This window comes from Arachis stenosperma, chromosome 4 (assembly GCF_014773155.1).
Source record: "Arachis stenosperma cultivar V10309 chromosome 4, arast.V10309.gnm1.PFL2, whole genome shotgun sequence".
Lineage (NCBI taxonomy): Eukaryota > Viridiplantae > Streptophyta > Magnoliopsida > Fabales > Fabaceae > Arachis > Arachis stenosperma.
Window position 1 is genome coordinate 3,034,637 of NC_080380.1, and position 21,392 is coordinate 3,056,028.

At 26.6% G+C, this 21,392-nt stretch overlaps 1 protein-coding gene across 1 annotated transcript; it reads right to left on the reverse strand.

The window, feature by feature from the left end:
* Window positions 1-9,046: 9,046 nt before the first annotated feature.
* Window positions 9,047-12,151, reverse strand: LOC130973983 (protein DETOXIFICATION 16-like). Its single transcript, XM_057898682.1, has 7 exons — window positions 12,083-12,151; window positions 11,671-11,731; window positions 10,455-10,523; window positions 9,615-9,717; window positions 9,471-9,557; window positions 9,305-9,361; window positions 9,047-9,197 (listed from the first exon to the last, which is right to left on the reverse strand). Exons 1-7 carry the CDS (start codon window positions 12,149-12,151, stop codon window positions 9,047-9,049), a joined length of 597 nt encoding a protein of 198 aa, XP_057754665.1.
* Between the last annotated feature and the right edge of the window lie 9,241 nt (window positions 12,152-21,392).

A 21,392-nucleotide genomic window follows, 5' to 3' on the forward strand; every position in this document is an offset into this window, starting at 1 on the left:
AGTCGATTCAATAGAAATAGTTGACAATGAATTAGTAATCGGTTCTAGTTTCTATGCCATGGAGGGGAGTAATTGGGTTTGGTATTGAAATATATTCTTAACTAACACCGAACAAAATATTGAGATGGTTCAGTTCAAATTATATTTATTTGATATTTTTTAATAAATTTAAATTATAAAAAAAAGAAGAGGAGAAAAATCTGATTAGTGAAACCGTAAAAAAAGTGTTAAGAGATATAAAAGGAACTGACCACTAAACCAATGCCAATGACAGAAGAAAAGGAGCTGGCCATGGAAACGCCAGAGAGAGCCAACTCGCTGACATGACCCACAAACATTATGGAAATAAGTTCAATGGTGAAATTAACAAGATTCACCATAATTAAAGGTCCTGCCGGACATATTTACTTTCTCACTTCTTTAACCACTGATCTTAACTTATTTTGTTTGGATACATTAGGCTCAACAGAGACACCGGTATTATTCTTGTATTCTCCCCCCATGGACTAATTTATATATTCTTACATAAGTTATGAAATGAAGAAGTTTATAAAGAAGAACAAGTTAGTCTCAGATGATAGAACTTATGAAGAGTGTGTTGTAACAGAATAGATTAGGTTTATATTTAGTTGAGTTATATAGATGCATAAAAAATGGTGGCTAAAGATAACATTAGGTTAATCCCCTGTTTAAATTTTGTTTTCAGAATCTACTCTTTTTTTTATCAAAGATAGGATTGAGACTCGAATTAAATTAAAATTATATATACATATTGTGTTTTAAAATTTGAATTTATTTTGGATTTTTTTTATTATTGTTAAATAAAAAATTTTCTATAATTATTGAATTTTATAATATTTAAAAACTTTTATTCTTTTGACCCAATTATATTTGTAGAAATATTTTTATTTAGTATTTTATTGTATTTTTTGTGCGAAATTTAAAGTTTGAGAGTTTTATTTGTTTTAGTGCCTATAAAAGTATAAATATCAATAATAGTCTATTTTAAATATAATATTGAAATAAAATCACAATATTTAGATTGGAATTGCATAATAAAAAAGAAAATTAGTTTTTAAGAATATTAATAAAGTAAAAGAGTTGTGACAAATAAAATTAAAAAAAAAAGATAAATAGAAAAAATAAAGCATTACTATTATTGGCAAATTTTCTCTTACTAATTTGATTTCAATTATTTTTATACTGATAATTACAAAAAAAAAACACAAATTAAAAAGAGCGTTAGCATATACTTAAACATAATACATTAATTTTCAGTCTCAGCAATTTTAGTTTTATGTAATTTTTTTCAAAGAAATAAACAAACCAAAATGAAATAAATGACAATTTAATTATTTTAAGAAAGAATTAATTAAATTTTATTAATTAAAAATTCAACTATTAAGTATAAAAACGGTCATCAAATTCAGAATCTTAAAAAATTTCAATAACAAAATTAAGAAATTTTTGTATTAAAATTAAAATATTTTAGCCTCACCATTAAGAAATTTTATTAAGCATGGCTTTCTGAACATGTATGCCTAACATGCCATGCTGTCCTGCTCCATATGATTGGCCACAAAAGGTATCCAAGGCACTTGCCATTCCTATCTGTCATTATATGAAACCAACAAGGAGTTGAACACAAGGTTAGTCGATTCAATAGAAACAGTTGGCAATGAATTAGTAATCGTTTCTAGTTTCCATGCCATGGAGGGGAGTAATCGGGTTGGTGTTGAAATATTTTCATAACTGACACCGAATAAAATATTGGGATAGCTCAGTTCGGATTATATTTATTAGATATTTTTTAATAAATTCAAATTATAAAGGAAAAAAAAGGAGAAAAATCCGATTAGTGAAACCGTAAAAAGAGTGTTAAAAAATATAAAATGAACTGACCACTAAACCAATGCCAGTGACAGAAAAAAAGGAGGTGGCCATGGAAACGCCGGAGAGAGCCAACTCGCTGACATGACCCACAAACATTATGGAAATAAGCTCAATGGCGAAATTAAGAAGATTCACCATAATTAAAGGTCCTGCCAGACATATTTACTTTCTCACTTCTTTAACCACTAATATTAACTTATTTTGCTTGGATACATTAGGCTCAACAGAGACATGGATATTATTCTTGTATTCTCCCTCCATGGACTAATTTATATATTCTTACATAAGTTGTGGAATTAAGAAGTTTATAAGGAAGAACAAGTTAGTCTCAGATGATAGAACTTATGAAGAGTGTGTTGTAACACAATTTCGTAGCGGTTTTCACTGCCCAGCCGCTATCCAGGGTCGTTTTGTGCCTTCTACCAGACCGCCGCTCACCTCTGTCGTAATCCTTCCAATTTGTGGCGATTATGAGCACGGCCGCTATTTACCCGCTGCTACTCTTTGCCTCTGCCATAGTGAATTATGAATAAAATTAATCAATCTAATAAGACTAGTTATCAAAGATTAAATTATTATAAAAAAATAGCATTAACTACCCATTATGCATTTTCATAGCTTTCTATTATTAGAACACAATAAAATTTTTAAGTTATTCTTTTAATTAGTGCACAAAGCATATTCCAATACACTGAGAGAATAATCTTGCTAGAATGTTATAAGAATAATAATTAAAATTTGTTATATTATTAATAACGGTGTGATGTATGTGTCCTGCTTTTTTATTTAGGATTTTATTGAAAAGAAAAGATAAAAAAATAATAAAAATAACTATTTTTATTTTTTATTTTTATTTTTTTATTTTTTCATATAAAAAATATTTAAAAAATACAAATCAAATGAACACTTAATTTCTTATATGAGACAACAACATATTACATATATAACTATTTAAATATATTATTATTTTAAATTTTTAGAATAAATAATTTTGTGATGATATTTTTTTCCTTTTATGAAATGATCTAATTATTCATTTAAATGTGTATTAAATTTTATAATTTATATTATCAATAATAATAACCTTATTACTAATGGTATGGAGATTTATAACATTATTGTTTGTCAGAATAAATCAATTATTTAGAATTTAGAAGCTATTTTTTATTTCATCATATATTTTATTTTAATATAATATTATTTCAAAATCAATTATATTATGTGTATAAAATAGTTATTAAATCAGTTATTAATATAAAATACATATTAAAAAATAAAAATTACACATTTTATATATATATATATATATATATATATATATATAATATCTTATTTGATGATTTATTTTTAGTATATACATGTATTTTTGTTTTAAAATATAGCAGCTGAAACTAATCACCTATTTATTTATATAATTATTGATATAAAAATTTTGTGTTTGATTATCAAGAATAAAAGCTACACGTATACCACACAATGAACTATCACCAGTTACCGTAAATGATTGATTATAATGACTAATATATATCAGTGTCGGATTCAAAAAAATTTAGGTGTAAAGGCAAAAATATAATAAAATTTAGGTATTGATATTTTTTTTTGCTTTTTACGATATCTAACAAGTTAAAGATTAATCTACTCTAAATTTGAGTATCATTTAAGAGGGCCAATAAGTTGCTATACATACAAGACGGAATTCGAACCTCCAACCTTTGCTTAAGCAAACGACTAATAAATAATCACTCGGCTAATCAAAATTTGTTTAGATATATTTAAATTTTAAATTAGAACTATTTATACATATTAATAAGAATTAGAAATATACACACAATCACTTATTATAGTATTTAAAATAATCAAAAGATAATTTCACACAGTATAATATTTAAAATAATAAAAAAATAATTTATAATAAATTCTTTTTATTTTTATCATAACTAAATATTATTTTTCTATATATTCTTAAACAATTATTTTATTTTTTATTATCTCATATTTAATTATAAAATCTACTTATTATAGTCTTTATGGTATAAATAAATTTTTTAACCAAAATAATTACTATAATCAAGACCATTTTAATAATAAATACTAATAGAGTATATTAATATATAGATAACATGTTTTTTTTATATCTTAAATATTTTTTAAAAGTCATTAATAATTTAAGTTGTATTTAATTAAAAAACTAAGTTTTAATTTAATTATCAACTAATTAACTAATATAATAAAATTAATTATCATTATTTTTTAAGTTTATTTATTTATTTATTTATTTTTATACTAAATCAAATTTAACAATACAATTATTATTAAATATTGAGTTTAACAAAATATTTTTTTAACGTAAAACACATAAAAAATATTTATATTTTATTTTGGAATAATATAATATAATAATATATATATATATATATATATATATATATATAACTATTAGTTTTTTTTTTTAGATTTTGTAGAGGCAAATGTTTCCTCTTTATTAAGTGTAGGTCCGTCCCTAATTAGTATATGGTGTGGTGTATATAAAGTATTTTCAGTGAAATTCATAATATGTATAAAAAAAAGTTTTAATAATATTTTTCTTATATATATATGCAGATATTAAAGATTTTATTTAACCAAAAAATTTAATAAGACTTTCACATGGGTAATTAGCGGATTCTCCCTATCAATGTTTTATTACCGTGAAAAAATATGTATAGATTCTAGAGTTTGAAATAAAATTGTGTTAAATAAAATTTCTGTTATATTTAAAATTTAAGCAACTGATCAAACTATCAAAATTATGAGCATTTAATAGATACTAATTATAGATCAACATAATTAAATAAAGATATATTAAAAGTGATAATGTGTCTATGTTGTCAACTATGTTGTCCATGGCATAATTTTTCGAGCAGGACCAGGATACTTGCATTATTATTGGTATTTCATAGAAAATTTTGTAATTTATTACTCCTCCTGAATTAGGGAGTGGATTCTCTCCAGTGAATAAAAAACTGGATGGTGTGCAGTGTTTAATCTAACCATTCACCACACTCTCTCTCTTATTTATTTCTGGTCCCACTATTAAAATTAAAGGTGAGAGATTGCACTGTATTTTGTCAATTGTTGAAAAAACAGGAGAGGATCCATTTCCCCTGAATTATAGTGTATATGTACTTTATCTATTAATTTTAGTAACGATATTATTCTCCCTTATTTAATAAGGGTCAATTTTTGCATAGTTTATAATAAGAATAATGTATGTTGATTTTGATCTTGAAAGAATATATACAATTTAATTTGTTTTTTCTTTCTTTTAAAAATTTAATATTTTTAGGGTAAAACACTTATATAAACCAAATCAATACTAATATTACATAAATCACTCAAATAAAAAAACGTTAAATGAATATCTCAAATCATATTTCTATATAAATCAAATTAAATTAATTCTAATTATACAATATAATAGTAAATCAAAACACTTTAATTTGAATTACATGAAACAATGTTTGAAGTATAAATCGAATTGGTTAAATTTGAATTATACACTATAGTACTAAATCGAATCATGGAATAGTGTAAATCTAATCAGCTTAATTCGATTTACTACTTGTATTAGATTATTGACATAAATTATTTATTTATTCTATATTTACTTTAAAACATAAATGTCAATAAAGAAGTACCCCATTTGGATTCAAATAAAATATCAAAAAAATTAAAACAAATAACAATAGAAATCCAGCTTTTGTGCTTTAGTTCAAATTTCAGAAAATCTACATTTTTATAAACTTATGAATTTAAAACAGAAACATTAAACGATTTCTAAAAATTCATTAAAATTATCCTTTGACTTATTAGCATAGAAAAAATCATTACCGGGACTTTTGATATTGAAAAAAATTTAATATAAAATATAGCCCTCCAAGATAGCATAGGAGTTAAAACTTGAAATTTTTTGAGAGTCAGAAGTAACAACTAGTTATACATTATAAAATGACCAACTATATTTATATAATATGTAATTTGACCAATTATATTTTATTTATTTATTTCTCAAATTACGTATTGTATAAATATAATTGGTCATTTTATAATTTATAACTATTTGTTACTTCTGATTCCGAAAAAAATTCAAGTTTTAACTCCTATGCTATCTTGGAGGGCTATATTTTATATTAAATTTTTTTCAATATCAAAAGTCTCGGTAATGATTTTTTCTATGCTAATAAGTCAAAGGATAATTTTAATGAATTTTTAGAAATCGTTTAATATTCTGTTTTAAATTCATAAGTTTATAAAAATGTAGATTTTCTAAAATTTGAACTAAAACACAAAAGTTGGATTTCTATTCTTATTCGTTTTGATTTTTTGATATTTTATTTAAATCTAAATGAGGTACTTCCTTATTGACATTTATATTTTAAAATTAATATAAAATAAATAAATAATTAAATTTAAAGTAGTAAATATCAATAATCTGATACAAGTAATAATCGAATCAAGCTGATTCGATTTACACTATTTTATACTAATTCGAATAAAACTGATTTGATTTAGTACTATAGTGTATAATTCAAATTTAACCAATTCAATTTATACTTCAAACAATATTCCTATGTAATTGAAATCAACGTGTTTCGATTTACTACTATATTATATAATTTGAATTAATTTAAATCGATTTATATAAAAGTATAGTTTGAGATATTCATGTAACATTTTTCTATTTAGATAATTTATATAATATTGGTATTGGTTTGGTTTATATATGTGTTTTATCCAAATTTTTATTTAATTTTTGAAAAATATACAGGAGAATTAGGTTAGATTAAGTGATTAACTTTTTTGTCCAATCCTTAAATATCACATATCACAAAAATGTAAAAGTGATGATTTTTATCTTATACTACGGGTCAGTAAAAGTCAACAGAAAGTTTAACTTTGTTAATATTTAAATATATTTTTAATTAGAGAAAAACTTAAACATTAAATCTTTAAAAAATTAAGTTAAATTATGTGTGTTTAAAGACCACTTTAAATATTAATCTCTAAAAATATTAAGAGATCACATATATAATATGTACATATTTTTCAAAGGATATATACTATTTATATAAAAGTGAGTTAAAGGTGTAAAGTATAATTTTTTTTCTTTAAATATAATTTTTATTCATTGCTCTTCTTACTAAACAAAACGGTTTTTTCAAATTATTTTTAATGCCTTTTATAATTATATAATGTATTTAAAATATTTTTTGTTTTAATAAATAATAATATATACTATTTTAAAATTCATTCCATATTATATATATATATATATATATATATATATATATATATATATTAAAAATAAGACTGGACATACTGACATAGTATTAATATGTATTTAAAAAATTCTTTTATTTTTTATTAAGTTACAGTTGGCCACAAAAAATAAAAAATATGAGTATTGATAAGTAGTGTAGTATCCAAAATATTTCCGACATATAAATACAACATCTTAACAAAGTATCCATATTTCATACTTACAAACTTAAATGAAAAATATAACATATCATTAACATTAGTTTTTATTTAACATATCATGTCATAGCATTTCTTATTTCATATTAAAAAATTACAAAAAATAAATGATGAATAAAATTCAAGAGTTAATAAATTAAAATTAAAAATTTCAGTAATTCTAATAACAAAACTTCATTCATTAAAACATGATTATTCAATTATTGTAAAATGTATGCAGTGCATCTGATTTTATTTTCACTATTTATATTTTTATAAGTGAGAGGAGAAGAGCTCACCATAGAAATTATTTTCTTTGAATTTTATTTTTTCTTTTAATCCCGTGACTCAAATTTAAATCCCGTGATTCAATGCTTGAATAATATTATGTCATGGTCACAAACAGATCCAATGATGTCAGAAATGAATTTTCAGTCCAAACAAAGTGAAAAAAAAATTCCAATTCAATTAATATATATATATTTTTAGTATTATGAGAATGTCCTGTTGAATTTGACAAAATTAAAATTGCTAATAAATAATTTAAAAATTGTCTTATAATTTTAAAATTGATAATAATACATGACAATTATATTAAATTTGTTTATATTAAAAAATAAAAATTATTTTTAAAAAATTATTATTGAATTAGTCATAAATTTTGTGAAAATAGTTAACAGGTAATAAATATGATATTCTTGAGCTAACTTATGAAGAGACATTTAACTTTTAGTACATGAAAATAACAAGCAATTAGCTAATAACTATGTTATGCTAACACGATATGCACAAGGTAAGATCAAAAGAGACACCGTTTCTACTCAAAAATGATGGAGTATCGCATAGTTGGACTATCAACAATTCATTTGAGAGGAATTGGAATCATTTTGGTACTTACAATGAGGTCCAAAGATTGGTCTTTAGTCGATAGTGTAGAGAAGTGTAATTAGCTACTATTTTTTTGGTACATGTTATTTGGTTTGGTCTGAATATTTTGTGATCCATAAGATATGATAACAATGTTATATACCAACAAAAACTAATATGGACCTAAAGAAGCAGAAGAAGAAGAAAAACAATAACAATCATAACAATAAATTACGGAAAAAAAAACAATCATAACAATAATAACCATCCTTGTGAAGGAGACGCCTCCAACGGGTATCCAATTTTTGTCAAAATTTTTTAAAACTAGTTCAAAATGACCTCCCAATTACTCCTCTTCTCATCCACCCATATTTTTACTCAATTATATACCTAATGAAAAATATATCCAAATTATACATCCTATGAAAAATTAGTAGTGCACATAGGGCCGAATGAAATCAGATTCGTCTTGATCCGACTCGACTCTAAATAATGACTATATTTATTTTTGAGATTCTTATCCAATTCTAAATCTGATAAAATCATACTACTGAGTCTGAATCAAGTGAAGTTTGAATCTTAATAAATTTTATGTCAAAAATTATAATGCACTTATTTATAAAAAAGAAAAAATATACTTGTATATCGAGGAGTTGATATCCACATTTAAACCTGAATTTTTCCATAAATTCTAATTTTATTCTTCTTTGATCTATTTCCTAATTCAACAAATGTTATTAAAAACAGAATAATAAGCTTATAATTAATATAACATAATATTAGAATTAATTTAAAGTTCTCCTACGATACACATGGGTCGGATGAAACTGAATTCGTTTTGATCCAGGATACCCTCAATAATGGCCGCTACTACCACTACACGCACTGCTAAACGTGCAGACCAAGAATTACCAGCTCCAAGTTTGTTAGATACACGAGTACTGTAACACAAACAAACAATTATGCAATTACAATTGTTACTTTGATCTCGACATTTGTTGGCACAGAATTCTAAATATTCATAAGCACGTAGCAGTAATTAAGTTACCTTATAGCTCCACTTAATCCAAACGGGATCATCCAAATAGTTAATGCTGTATTCACACTGTAATTTCCAACATTAATTAATATAGGTGCAAATAATAATATCCACAATAACATGTAAAGTGCTGGTAGCTAAGAATTGTGAGAACTATATCAAATGTAGAACTAACCAAATAGAAAGCACTGATGTTTGCAACTTTGGATTTGGAAGACGACCAGATAGGAGAACCATCAATTCAAACGACCACAGTTCCAAGCTGCTCAGCACAATGGGAACCAAACGGTGAGAAAAGCAATAGTTAGTAGAAACTTACCAAATCATAACAGCAGAAGAAATAGCAAGTTTCAAAAAAGAAGAAATGTCATGGAATGCCTCCACTGAAAACCCGTCCAAGTTTGTGAACATTTTGGAGAAAACTTAATATATAACGCAAGTATCAACACATTCACCCAATACGATATACAATTTGATATGGCAGCTCCTCTACTCCCTAAGTCATATTTTAACACTAACGCCCAATACAAAGCAGCATGCAGTGCAGTAGCTACTCCAGAGCTGAGCATCATTGAAACTCCAATGTTATGTGTCTGTAGAAATCTAGTTTGACACTGAAGAACACTAGAGGCAAAAAGGTATGGAATGATTAATTGAGCATATCTTCCTACTTCTGTGGAGATTTCGTGATCTTGGCCAAATAAAATCAATATGGATTTCATGTTTGCCCAAATAATAGAGATGGTACGCATAAGATGATAAGAACAAGCATGGCTTTCTGAACGTGTACGCCTAACATGCCATGCTGTCCTGGTCCATATGATTGGCCACAAAAGGTATCCAAGGCACTTGCCATTCCCATCTGTCATCATATGAAACCAACAAGGCGTTGAACACAAGGTTAGTCGATTCAATAGAAACAGTTGGCAATGAATTAGTAATCGCTTCTAGTTTGCCATGGAGGGGAGTAATCGGGTTTGGTGTTGAAATATTTTTATAACTAACACCGAACAAAATATTGGGATGGTTCAGTTCGGATTATATTTATTTGATATTTTTTAATAAATTCAAATTATAAAAGAAAAGAAGAGGAGAAAAATTCAATTAGTGAAACCGTAAAAAGAGTGTTAAGAGATATAAAAGGAATTGACCACTAAACCAATGCCAGTGACAGAAGAAAAGGAGGTGGCCATGGAAACGCCGGAGAGAGCCAACTCGCTGACATGACCTACAAACATTACGGAAATTAGCTCAATGGCGAAATTAAGAAGGTTCACCATAATTAAAGGTCCTGCCAGACATATTTGCTTTCTCACTTCTTTAACCACTGATCTTAACTTATTTTTGCATAAGTTGTGGAATTAAGAAGTTTATAAGGAAGAACAAGTTAGTCTCAGATGATAGAACTTATGAAGAGTGTGTTGTAACACAACAGATTGGGTTTATATTTAGTTGAGTTTTATGGAGGCATAAAAAATAGTGGCTAAGGATGACATTAGGTTAATCCCTTATTTAAAATAAATTTTTTTCAAAATCTACTCTTTTTTTTTTTATCAAAGATAGGATTGAGACTCGAATTAAATTAAAATTATATATACATATTGTGTTTTAAAATTTCAATTTCATTTGGATGTTTTTTTTATTATTGTTAAATAAATTTTTTTTGTAATTATTGAATTTTATAATATTTAAAAAATTTTATTCTTTTGACCCAATTATATTTGTAGAAATATTTTTATTTAGTATTTTGTTGAATTTTTTGTATGGAATTTAAAGTTCGAGAGTTTTATGTGTTTTAGTGCCTATAAAAGTATAAATATCAATAATAGTCTATTTTAAATGTAATATTAAAATGAAATCACAATATTTAGATTGAAATTGCATAATAAAAAAGAAAATTAGTTTTTAAGAATACTAATAAAGTGAAAGAGTTGTGACAAATAAAATTAAAAAAAAGATAAATAGAAAAGATAAAGTATTACTATTATTGGCAAATTTTCTCTTACTAATTTGATTTCAATTGTTTTTACACTGATAATTACAAAAAAAAATGAATTAAGAAGCACATTAGCATATATTTAAACATAATACATTAATTTTCAGTCTCAGCAATTTTAATTTTATGTAATTTTTTTCAAAGAAATAAACAAACCAAAATGAAATAAATGACAATTCAATTATTTTAAGAAAGTATTAATTAAATTTTATTAATTAAAAATTCAACTATTAAGTATAAAAACGGTTATCAAATTCAGAATCTTAAAAAATTTCAATAGCAGAATTTAGAAATTTTTGTATTAAAATTAAAATATTTTAGCCTCACCATTAAGAAATTTTATTAAGCATGGCTTTCTGAACGTGTACGCCTAACATGCCATGCTGTCCTGCTCCATACAATTGGCCATAAAAGGTATCCAAGCCACTTGCCATTCCCATCTGTCATTATATGAAACCAACAAAGAGTTGAACACAAGGTTAGTCGATTCAATAGAAACAGTTGGCAATGAATTAGTAATCGCTTCTAGTTTCCATGTAATTGAGGAGAGTAATCGGGTTTGGTATTGAAATATTTTCATAACTAACACCGAACAAAATATTGGGATGGTTCAGTTCGGATTATATTTATTTGATATTTTTTAATAAATTCAAATTATAAAGGAAAAGAAGAGGAGAAAAATCCAATTAGTGAAACCGTAAAAAGAATGTTAAGAGATATAAAAGGAATTGACCACTAAACCAATGACAGTGACATAAGAAAAGAAGGTGGCCATGAAAACGCCGGAGAACCAACTCGCTGACATGACCCACAAACATTACGGAAATAAGCTCAATGGCGAAATTAAGAAGGTTCACCATAATTAAAGGTCCTGCCAGACATATTTATTTTCTCACTTCTTTAACCACTGATCTTAACTTATGTTACTTGGGCTCAACAGAGACACCGGTATTATTCTTGTATTCTCCCTCCATGGACTAATTTATATATTCTTACATAAGGTGTTGAATGAAGAAGTTTATAAGGAAGAACAAGTTAGTCTCAAATGATAGAACTTATGAAGAGTGTGTTGTAACATTGTAGATTAGGTTTATATTTAGTTGAGTTTTATGGAGGCGTAAAAAATGATGGCTAAAGATGACATTAGATTAATCCCCTCTTGAAAATATTTTTTTTTTCAAAATCTACTCTCTCTCTCTCTCTCTTTTTTATCAAAGATAGGATTGAGACTCGAATTAAATTAAACTTTTATATATATATATATATATATATATATATGGTGTTTTAAAATTTGAATTTCATTTGGATGTTTTTTTTATTATTGAATTTTATATATTCACAATAATTAAAGGTTCTGTAAGACATATTTGCTTTCTCACTTCTTTAGTAAGTGATCTTAACTTATTTTGCTTGGATACATTAGGCTCAACAGAGACACGGGTATTATTCTTGTATTTTCCCTCCAAGGACTAATTTATATATTCTTACATAAGTTGTGGAGTTAAGAAGTTCATAAGGAAGAACAAGTCAGTGTCAGATGATAGAACTTATGAAGAGTGTGTTGTAAGTTGTAATAAATGCTGGCTAAGGATGAGTGGATGACATTAGGTTAATCCCCTGTTTGAAATAATTTTTTTTCAAAATCTATTTTTTTTATACTAAAGATAGGATTGAGAATTTGAGACTGACCTCCAAATGAGCATGAAGATACTATGCCATTTGAATATTATAGCTCATTGACTTCAAAATCTACTCGTTGACATAATTAAAAATAATCATTAAAATTTAATAAAGTTTTCAAATATTATCAAATTAAATCAAAATTTTATATACATATGGTATTTTAAAATTTGAATTTCACTTGGATGTTTTTTTATTATTATTAAATAAAAATTTTTTTGTAATTATTGAATGATTACTATCAAATAAAATTGTATGATTTTATGCGTATGTTTGTAAATGGTTTTTATTTGTTTTTCTACAAATATCATTGGGTAAAAGAATAAAAATTTAAATTTAATAAAATTAATTAACTAAAGAAAATTTATTTTAACCACGATAAAAAGAATTATACAAGTAAAATTTATTTTAATATGTTTTTTACAAATATGATTCAAAAAATCACATTTTATGCTTAAAATTCAGTGATCACACCAAATAATTTTTTTTTACAATTTTTTTGTTAATAAAAAAATACTTTAAAAAGATGAAAAATTATTGAGATCAAATTTTGGTTTAATTTTTTAATGTATTTTTTAAATAATGATCTAATTATTTTTGTTGAGCTCTTTAAAAATTAAGGACAATTTTAATAGTTTATTTTAATACTTTTAATTAGAGAAAAAAAAGCTATGTACCTAATAAAAATCATCTACCAAATTAATTATTATATGTTTGCGTAACTCATTTTCAATTTATATCCTGTATGCAAAGAGAATGGGATTGCGCATCCATAAAGTGAAAAGGTAAAATTTGCATATCCGATTTCTAATTCAATTTCAATTGAAGGCATAGAAGAGGTCATCATAGAATAAAAATAAGAATTTAAAACAGCGAATGGGCCGGAGGAGATAAGCTAGTGAGTGGAGTCATAAACTCATAGGGCCATTGGATTAGATATTCAGATGAGATGACATTTGAGAAAAGAGATGAGATGACATTTGAGAAAAGAGGCTACATAGCCCTGTTTAATCTGGTGTATTTATTTTTCAAAAAAAAAATGTGAAAAATGTAAAATTTTTGCTAGAATTACAATAAGCGATCCTAAGGAATAAATTGGTCAGTAGATAAGCAAAAAATATAACAATTTCAAATTTTTAATACAATCTATAACATGATATAAACTGGTATCTTAAATCATCTCAAGACATGTCTTATACCCATACAAAAAAAAAAGTGAATCTAAGCACTTAATTGACATTTATTTGATCTCAGAGCCAAATAAATACTTAATTAGAAAGATGATGAATCAACTACAGAAAATTGTCAACACAAAAAAATTATTTATAAATAAATTACACAATACTACATACAAGTGATACAACAACAACAAAAAAAGAGGAGGTGACGAATTAAACGATTGAAGCGAAAAAGAAAATATTGGAAAATGCAGCGAAAAAATTCCAATGGGCAAACAATACTTGCTTTCTTTTGCTCTTCAAGGAAAAAAAAAGGGGAGCTTTTTCAAAATGTTTTCTCTTTCCACTTTATGAAAAACCTATATAATAATTATATTATTTCTGTTAAGTAATTGTTCTTGAAAAAAAAAGAAAAGTGCCATGAAATGGACCTAATGTAAGTACTAAAATTATATTGCAAAGTATTTTTTTAGTAAAAAATGAAGATTATTGTTTATAATGGGTTTAGCTAATGGCAAAGACTTATATGTAATTATCGTTATATAAAATGGATAGTTTAAAATCGTTAAATAATTTGACAGATTTAATTAAATTATGATCTAATAATTTTTAATTATCAATTTCACATCCAGACAATTATACGTGAATTTTAAGTTTTTAACTTTAACTAACTGTTCATATTTTGGTCCAATAAATAAAAATCAAACTCAACAAGATGGGAATGGATCCGCTCCGCTCCAGTGGAAAAAAAACTGAATGGTATCCGGTGTTTAATCTTACCGTTCATTGTTCTCTCTCTTATTTATTTCTGGTCCCACTTATAGAATTAAAGGTGAGAGATCACACTTTATTGTCTCCAATAAAAAAAATGGAGAGGATCCATTTTCCAACAAGACAAAAAGTTCACTACACCACCTGGAAGAAAGATCTTAATAGATTTTCAAGATAAAAAAAATAATTATCTATCAGAAAAAATAGAATGACTCCAACAAAAGTGGTTAACAGCTCTATTATAAATACACTGGAACCAGGTATAACTTACGTTCTACTCTACTAAAAATCTGCTTAAAATCCTTGCTAAACTAAGGAACCTAAACTTCACGTTAAAAACAAATCAACTTTCAGATAACCATTAAAACACTAACATATGTCTTAAATACTTTAATTTAATGATTATAAAATAAATATATTAAAAATTTAACAAGTATTTTAAAAATATATGTTAATTAAACTCTATAATAAAAAATAAATAAAAACATGATACGTAATAGAGAAAAATAAAAGAAATTGCTATTTTTGTCATTTTTTATCATTATCTTTTTTTAAATTATATCATTAATTCTTATCTCACATCTTTAATAGTATAAAAAAATAATCTACAAAAAAATATAGATAAATAATTTCTAGTCAATTAAGTCAGATATAAATAATTGTAATTAATAATTATTAATTTTATATCTTTAAAAAATAAAATATAAATAATTATTAATTAATAATAATTTAAGAAATTAAAATTAATAATTAATAATAAATTGAGTAATTAAATGTTGGTTACCCAAAAGAGTTCTCCACGAAAATCATATTTTACATGTATTATGGGGAACCTTTGCAAAGTCTAACTATTATGATTACCACGTGTTCATTACGAGAACCCTCTACATACCTTCCCCAGGTGCTGGTGTAGAGAAAACTGATTATCTACATCATAGCATTGCTCTTTCTTTTTTTGGTCTGAGCGACAGATTCCGGATTCTGACATCATAGATGGATAGCAATTTCAGTATCAAGAGTGTGATTCAAGAACCTTAACTCTCATAGCATTGCCCTTTAATAATACTAGCAAAGTGCCCGTGCAATGGACGGATATGTTAAGTTTAGGGTTTAGGGTTTAACTAATTAAATATAAATTTTATATTTTAAATTAGATCGTAAGAATAAAATGATCTAATTTTATTTTTAAAAAATTATAAAAACATATAAATTAAGATTAAGATTATCGTTTAATTACCATAAATACATGATAGGAAAATTGTAAACTAAAGTGAATAAGTATTCAAAAATAATTTCTACAAAAAAGTAACAAATTTATAGAAAAATATAAATATCTAAAATTACATATTAAATAAATTTTAAAATTATACATAATCAACTAAATTTGTCTACAAACAACATTTATGATTGTACCTTTTGCCTTGAATAATTATTCTAAACTAATACCCTTAATTTTGATTTTGATTTTTACTTTTGGAAGGGACTACTTTACATAAAGTTGTCAGTATGTAAAAACATGCTGTCTACAATTATAGACCCATATGTTTGACCCTAAAATTTGTTAATAATCATCATCCCATAGATAATAATAATAACACACATCACAGAGGAAGAGCCATTTCCTACTATTAAGATCGTCTAACATTGCAACGGCACTGTCACCAATGACCAACCTCATATACTACATAATACCACAAAAGTCATGTATAATTATAAATTACATTAATAGAGCAGCATTCAAAATAATAATGATAATAAAAGAAATACAATTATGGACATTCAAAAGAGCACAGAATATTATATATCACATAAGCAAGTTTTTTGAAAACTTTATAACTCAATCATTTAAGAAATATGAATAGCTATTTTTTTAAAGAACAGGATGCACATTGCACGCAATGCAAAATGGTTGATCTTTAAATTTTTATTATGTAGAATAATAGGTTCACATAAATGGAAGAGTCTAAGAAACAACTATCTTAATTCTATAGGAATAGAGGCTTTCAAAAGAAAAATTGAAAAAATGGTTTAAATACATATATTTGCCAAATATAAATTTTTCAAGATAAGAGACAATTCACTATCTCAACAAAAATTAGCTGGAAAAGATATAGTTTGTGTAGTTTGAGCATGAATATACAATAATGAAAGCTAAAGCAGCAAATAATAAAAAGCTTCATGATTTTTAAAGAAAAAATAAAAAATATGCACTCCAAACCATAAATATTCAAACTTTGCACCAGTCAGATCCACCTCATCCAACTAAAACATAACAACTGAAAGAAGAATACCAAATACTAATGTTGTGAAGCAATTGATACATACCATTAATATAAAAGGAAACCAATTAGAGAATAAAGTATACAAAATCCACTATCAGGTGTCAGAAATTCACAATTATGATTTCAACCATAGAATAAATTGATAAATGACTAAGTGGATAAAAAAATGTATGGGAAAGAGAGCTTAATTTTTCTGAATCTAAAATCATTAGGAATTGTGGTGCAGAATCCTCTGTAACAAACAAAGAACTCAATCAAACAATGGCAACCCAATATTTTAAAAGCAAAATTATATCCCTCAAATAAAAAAAAATAAGTCATAATATATAGGCAAATCAGTACCCAACTCTTTGAAAAGCAAATAAGCAGGAGAAGGCACATCAACGAAAATGAAAAAGAAAAAAAGCATTGAACACTAAGTACCAAGGAAAAAAAAGAGCTAGAACATTAAGTACAACGAAGTACTGAATCTTCTTACTCACGTAATTGTTCGAGGGATTTCCTATCAAATTTATCAGTCACATAAGCAAGTTTTTTGAGAAGTTCATGGCCCTAAATCATTTAAGAAATATAAATAGTTATTTTTCTAGAAAACAGGATGCACAATGCACGCAATGCAAAATAGTTGATCTCTAAACTCTTATTATGTAGAACAATAGATTCTCATAAATGAAAAAGTCTAAGAAAGAACTATCTTAATTCTATAGGAACAGATACTTTCGAAAGAAAAATTGTAAAAACGGTTTAAAAGCATATATTTGCCAAACATATAAATTTTTCAAGACAAAGAGACAAATTCACCATCTCAACAAACCATAAATATTCAAACTTTGCGCCAGTTAAATCCACCTCATCGAACTAAAACATAACCACTGAAAGAAGAATATAAAATACTAACGTTGCGAAGCAATTGATACATACCATTAGTCTAAGAAGGAAACAAACCAGAACGAACTCACCCACAAATAAAATAGTGGCCCCATTGGTGATTCTTCAAATCTTATTAATAAACTGAATGGTAATGGAGGATCTGTTAATTTTATTAATAAGTTCAACTATGTCCTGTTTCATGCATCTGCTCTCAAGTGAAGAAAAAGAAACTAAAGACTGTTAAATTCTGTGTTTTATTTGTTCTTCGTTCTGTTTACTTTTCCTCTTTAAAAAGTAGAATCTTGCTTATGTATGAATGAGATATCAAAAGATTTTTTTTCATGCACACTAAAGAAAGCAATTTTTCTTCTTTTTTTTCCCTTGATAATCTAGAATGATCTACGATTCCTTCATGAGGACATTTATAGTCTTGGTACCATGGTTACTAACCAAATCAGATATAAAATATTTAGACAGGGATAATTAAAATGAATAATTAATGACAACATAATAGAACATACACAAAGTGACACCACTAAGGAATCTTATGGAAACTTACTTGTTTATTCAAATTAATGTAGATATAGGTTTAATGTTCATTCTCATCAATCCTTGCGAATGCAGAAAGGAACTTATCAACATCATCAAACTTACTATCAAGCAATGTGCTCGAAATACTTCACATCAAAATAGAACCCAATCTCATACTAAAGCCTAAGAAAAACCCCATAAGTAAATGACAACTATCAGTAGATTAATTGGAAAAATGAATTACCACTTATTTGTGATTCCTTCTAATAGTTTTCTTAGCGGAATTCTTCACACCCATGGATCTTGTCTTCATATTGCACTATCGAGAAGCCTTTGCAGCTTTGCTGTCTGGTAATGTGCCCATTTCTATTATTAGTAAGTTCTGGTCGTTAGAAATCAGATCTCAAATAATTTTAGTAAAATCAACATATAAAAAAGGAACCATAAAGGAAACATTAAGCAAAAATATCTACCAAAATTCATAGAGAATCATGACCTCTACTATATGTGTGCTTGTACATCATGGGGTGAACCTGAAAAAAGAAAATAATGCACAATAAGAACATTTAAAAGAGAGAAACTGCACAATCCAAACCCACCAATAATTGCTATTGCTAACACCATGACTCACACGACACTAAATGAGAAACCTCTTGTTTAGTAGATCCAATCAGTTCAAAGGATTCTAAATCCCAAAATTTTAGTGTACTGCCTGCTGACCCTGCAATACAATTTGTGATATTCAAAAGCTTAAGAATAAATATTGAGACTTTCAATCTTTTAGGCATCAAGTCATAATTAAGTTAACCAAAATTAGAGAGAAAAAATATATGTATAAATGCCAAGTCCACACAAATACATATTATACTTAGTATGAAAAAGTTAATTTGCGAGTGGTCCATACATTTGCACTTTCTACGTTGGTGATATATGTTTGGGGGACTGGATTGAAATAAAAAAATAAATTAGCTTCTTATTTAATTAGATCCTTATATAGAGAAGAGAAATTTGCTATATCTAGTAAGATATTTAGATAGTACATGTACTAAGATTGACATTAGTAAAATAATTAAGAAGTGAATTGAAATTTACACCTTGAATTATGTACTTTTGCTGGTAGTAGATTTAGATACTGAAGACACCCACGAACTGTTAGTATAGAGAAAGTTTTCCTAAAAGAAAAAGAGTGAACTAAAATAAGAAAACATACTCGGCTGAATTTAAGTCTTCAACTCTATTATCATTAATACTATATAAATTGATGTCCAATGCATGGTTAACATATAAGTTGACTACATGTATAGGGTGCATCCATGTCTATTCTTAAACTCTAATAAAACATAAAATTTGAATAAAAAGTCTATGTAAATATAGACTGTCATCTTTTAAAATAAATAAAACTTAATTAGATGGTAAATGAAGAATACCATCATGTTTATACTTTGAAATCAACGGATCCAAGTTGCTCCTCCACTTTGCACCCCAAACCAATTTATTTAAAAAAAATCACGATGGCTAAGATCACAAAATTTATTTCAATTGCAAGGAGTATAATAATGTAACAAAGAGATCAAAACAAAGAGATCCTTCTTACATATTGCCATTGATCAACGTATTTCTGTTGCATGCTCTCTTGCTTCAATACCGGTTTTTATATAAGGCTTGGAAACTATCTCAAGCAAAGGTGCCCTGCTCTATTTAGATTAACCATTCAACCTATCATGAAAACACCAGAAACTTTAACACTATTTTATCATAGATACAGGTAGTTGAGCATATTATGTGTGATCTAACAATGAAATAACTAAAGGTAGTTGAGGGATTATCCAAATATAGATGTGTTTAAAAAATATGTAACTCAGTATAACAGATGCACAACAAATAAAAACCAAGGTTGCAAGATCCGGACCGGTCATTGAACCGGTTAAGTAACTGGTTTAATGGTTTACTGGTTCAATCGGGGTTCAACCGGTTTAATTAAATATAAAATATTTTTTTAAAAAAATTAACTCCCCCATATGTGAACTTCTGTAAATCAATCAAGTCACTCTTCAGAACATCCAAAACAGGTACCCAACCTAAGAATCATACTCAACCAAATCATAAGAAGCCATATAGTAATTTCAATGCAGAATTGTGGCACTGTTTTGATTTTGAATCAATAACAGCAAAACAACAATTCACCAAAACAAATATAAAATATTGGATTTAAAAATCAATCTCAGCAGAATAAATAAATTATACAATTGAATTTATAAATCAATCTCAGCAGAATTAATTCAAGATCAACGGACTGAATTCAAATAAAAATTCAAAATATTAATATCTCAAAAATCCAGCAGAATCATCAATAATACATCATATGCATGTTCAGAATAAATTTCAAATTTCAAAGTTATAGAGTCAGGGAGATAGAATCAGGGAGAGTTAGAGACTGAAACTTGGGACCTGAGAGGGTTGAAGGCTTGAAGCAGAGAAGAAGAGACTTGAGACCTGAGAGGGTTGTAGCAGAGACTAGAAACTCCACGCGAAGAGAAGCAACGACGGCGAGACACAGTGCGGAGCAGAGAAGCAGAAACGAAGAGGAGGGGAGAAGCAGAAACGACGCACGGGGAGGAGGGGAGAAGCAGCAACGACCCACGGCGAGGAGCAGAAAAGCGGCGACCCACGGCCCACGGCGAGGAGCAGAGAAGCGGCGACGACCCACGGCGAGGAGCAGCGACAGAGAGAGCTCGGACAGAGATGGCGAGAGAGAGAGAGAGGAGGGAGAGAAGGGTTCGGCGATGAGT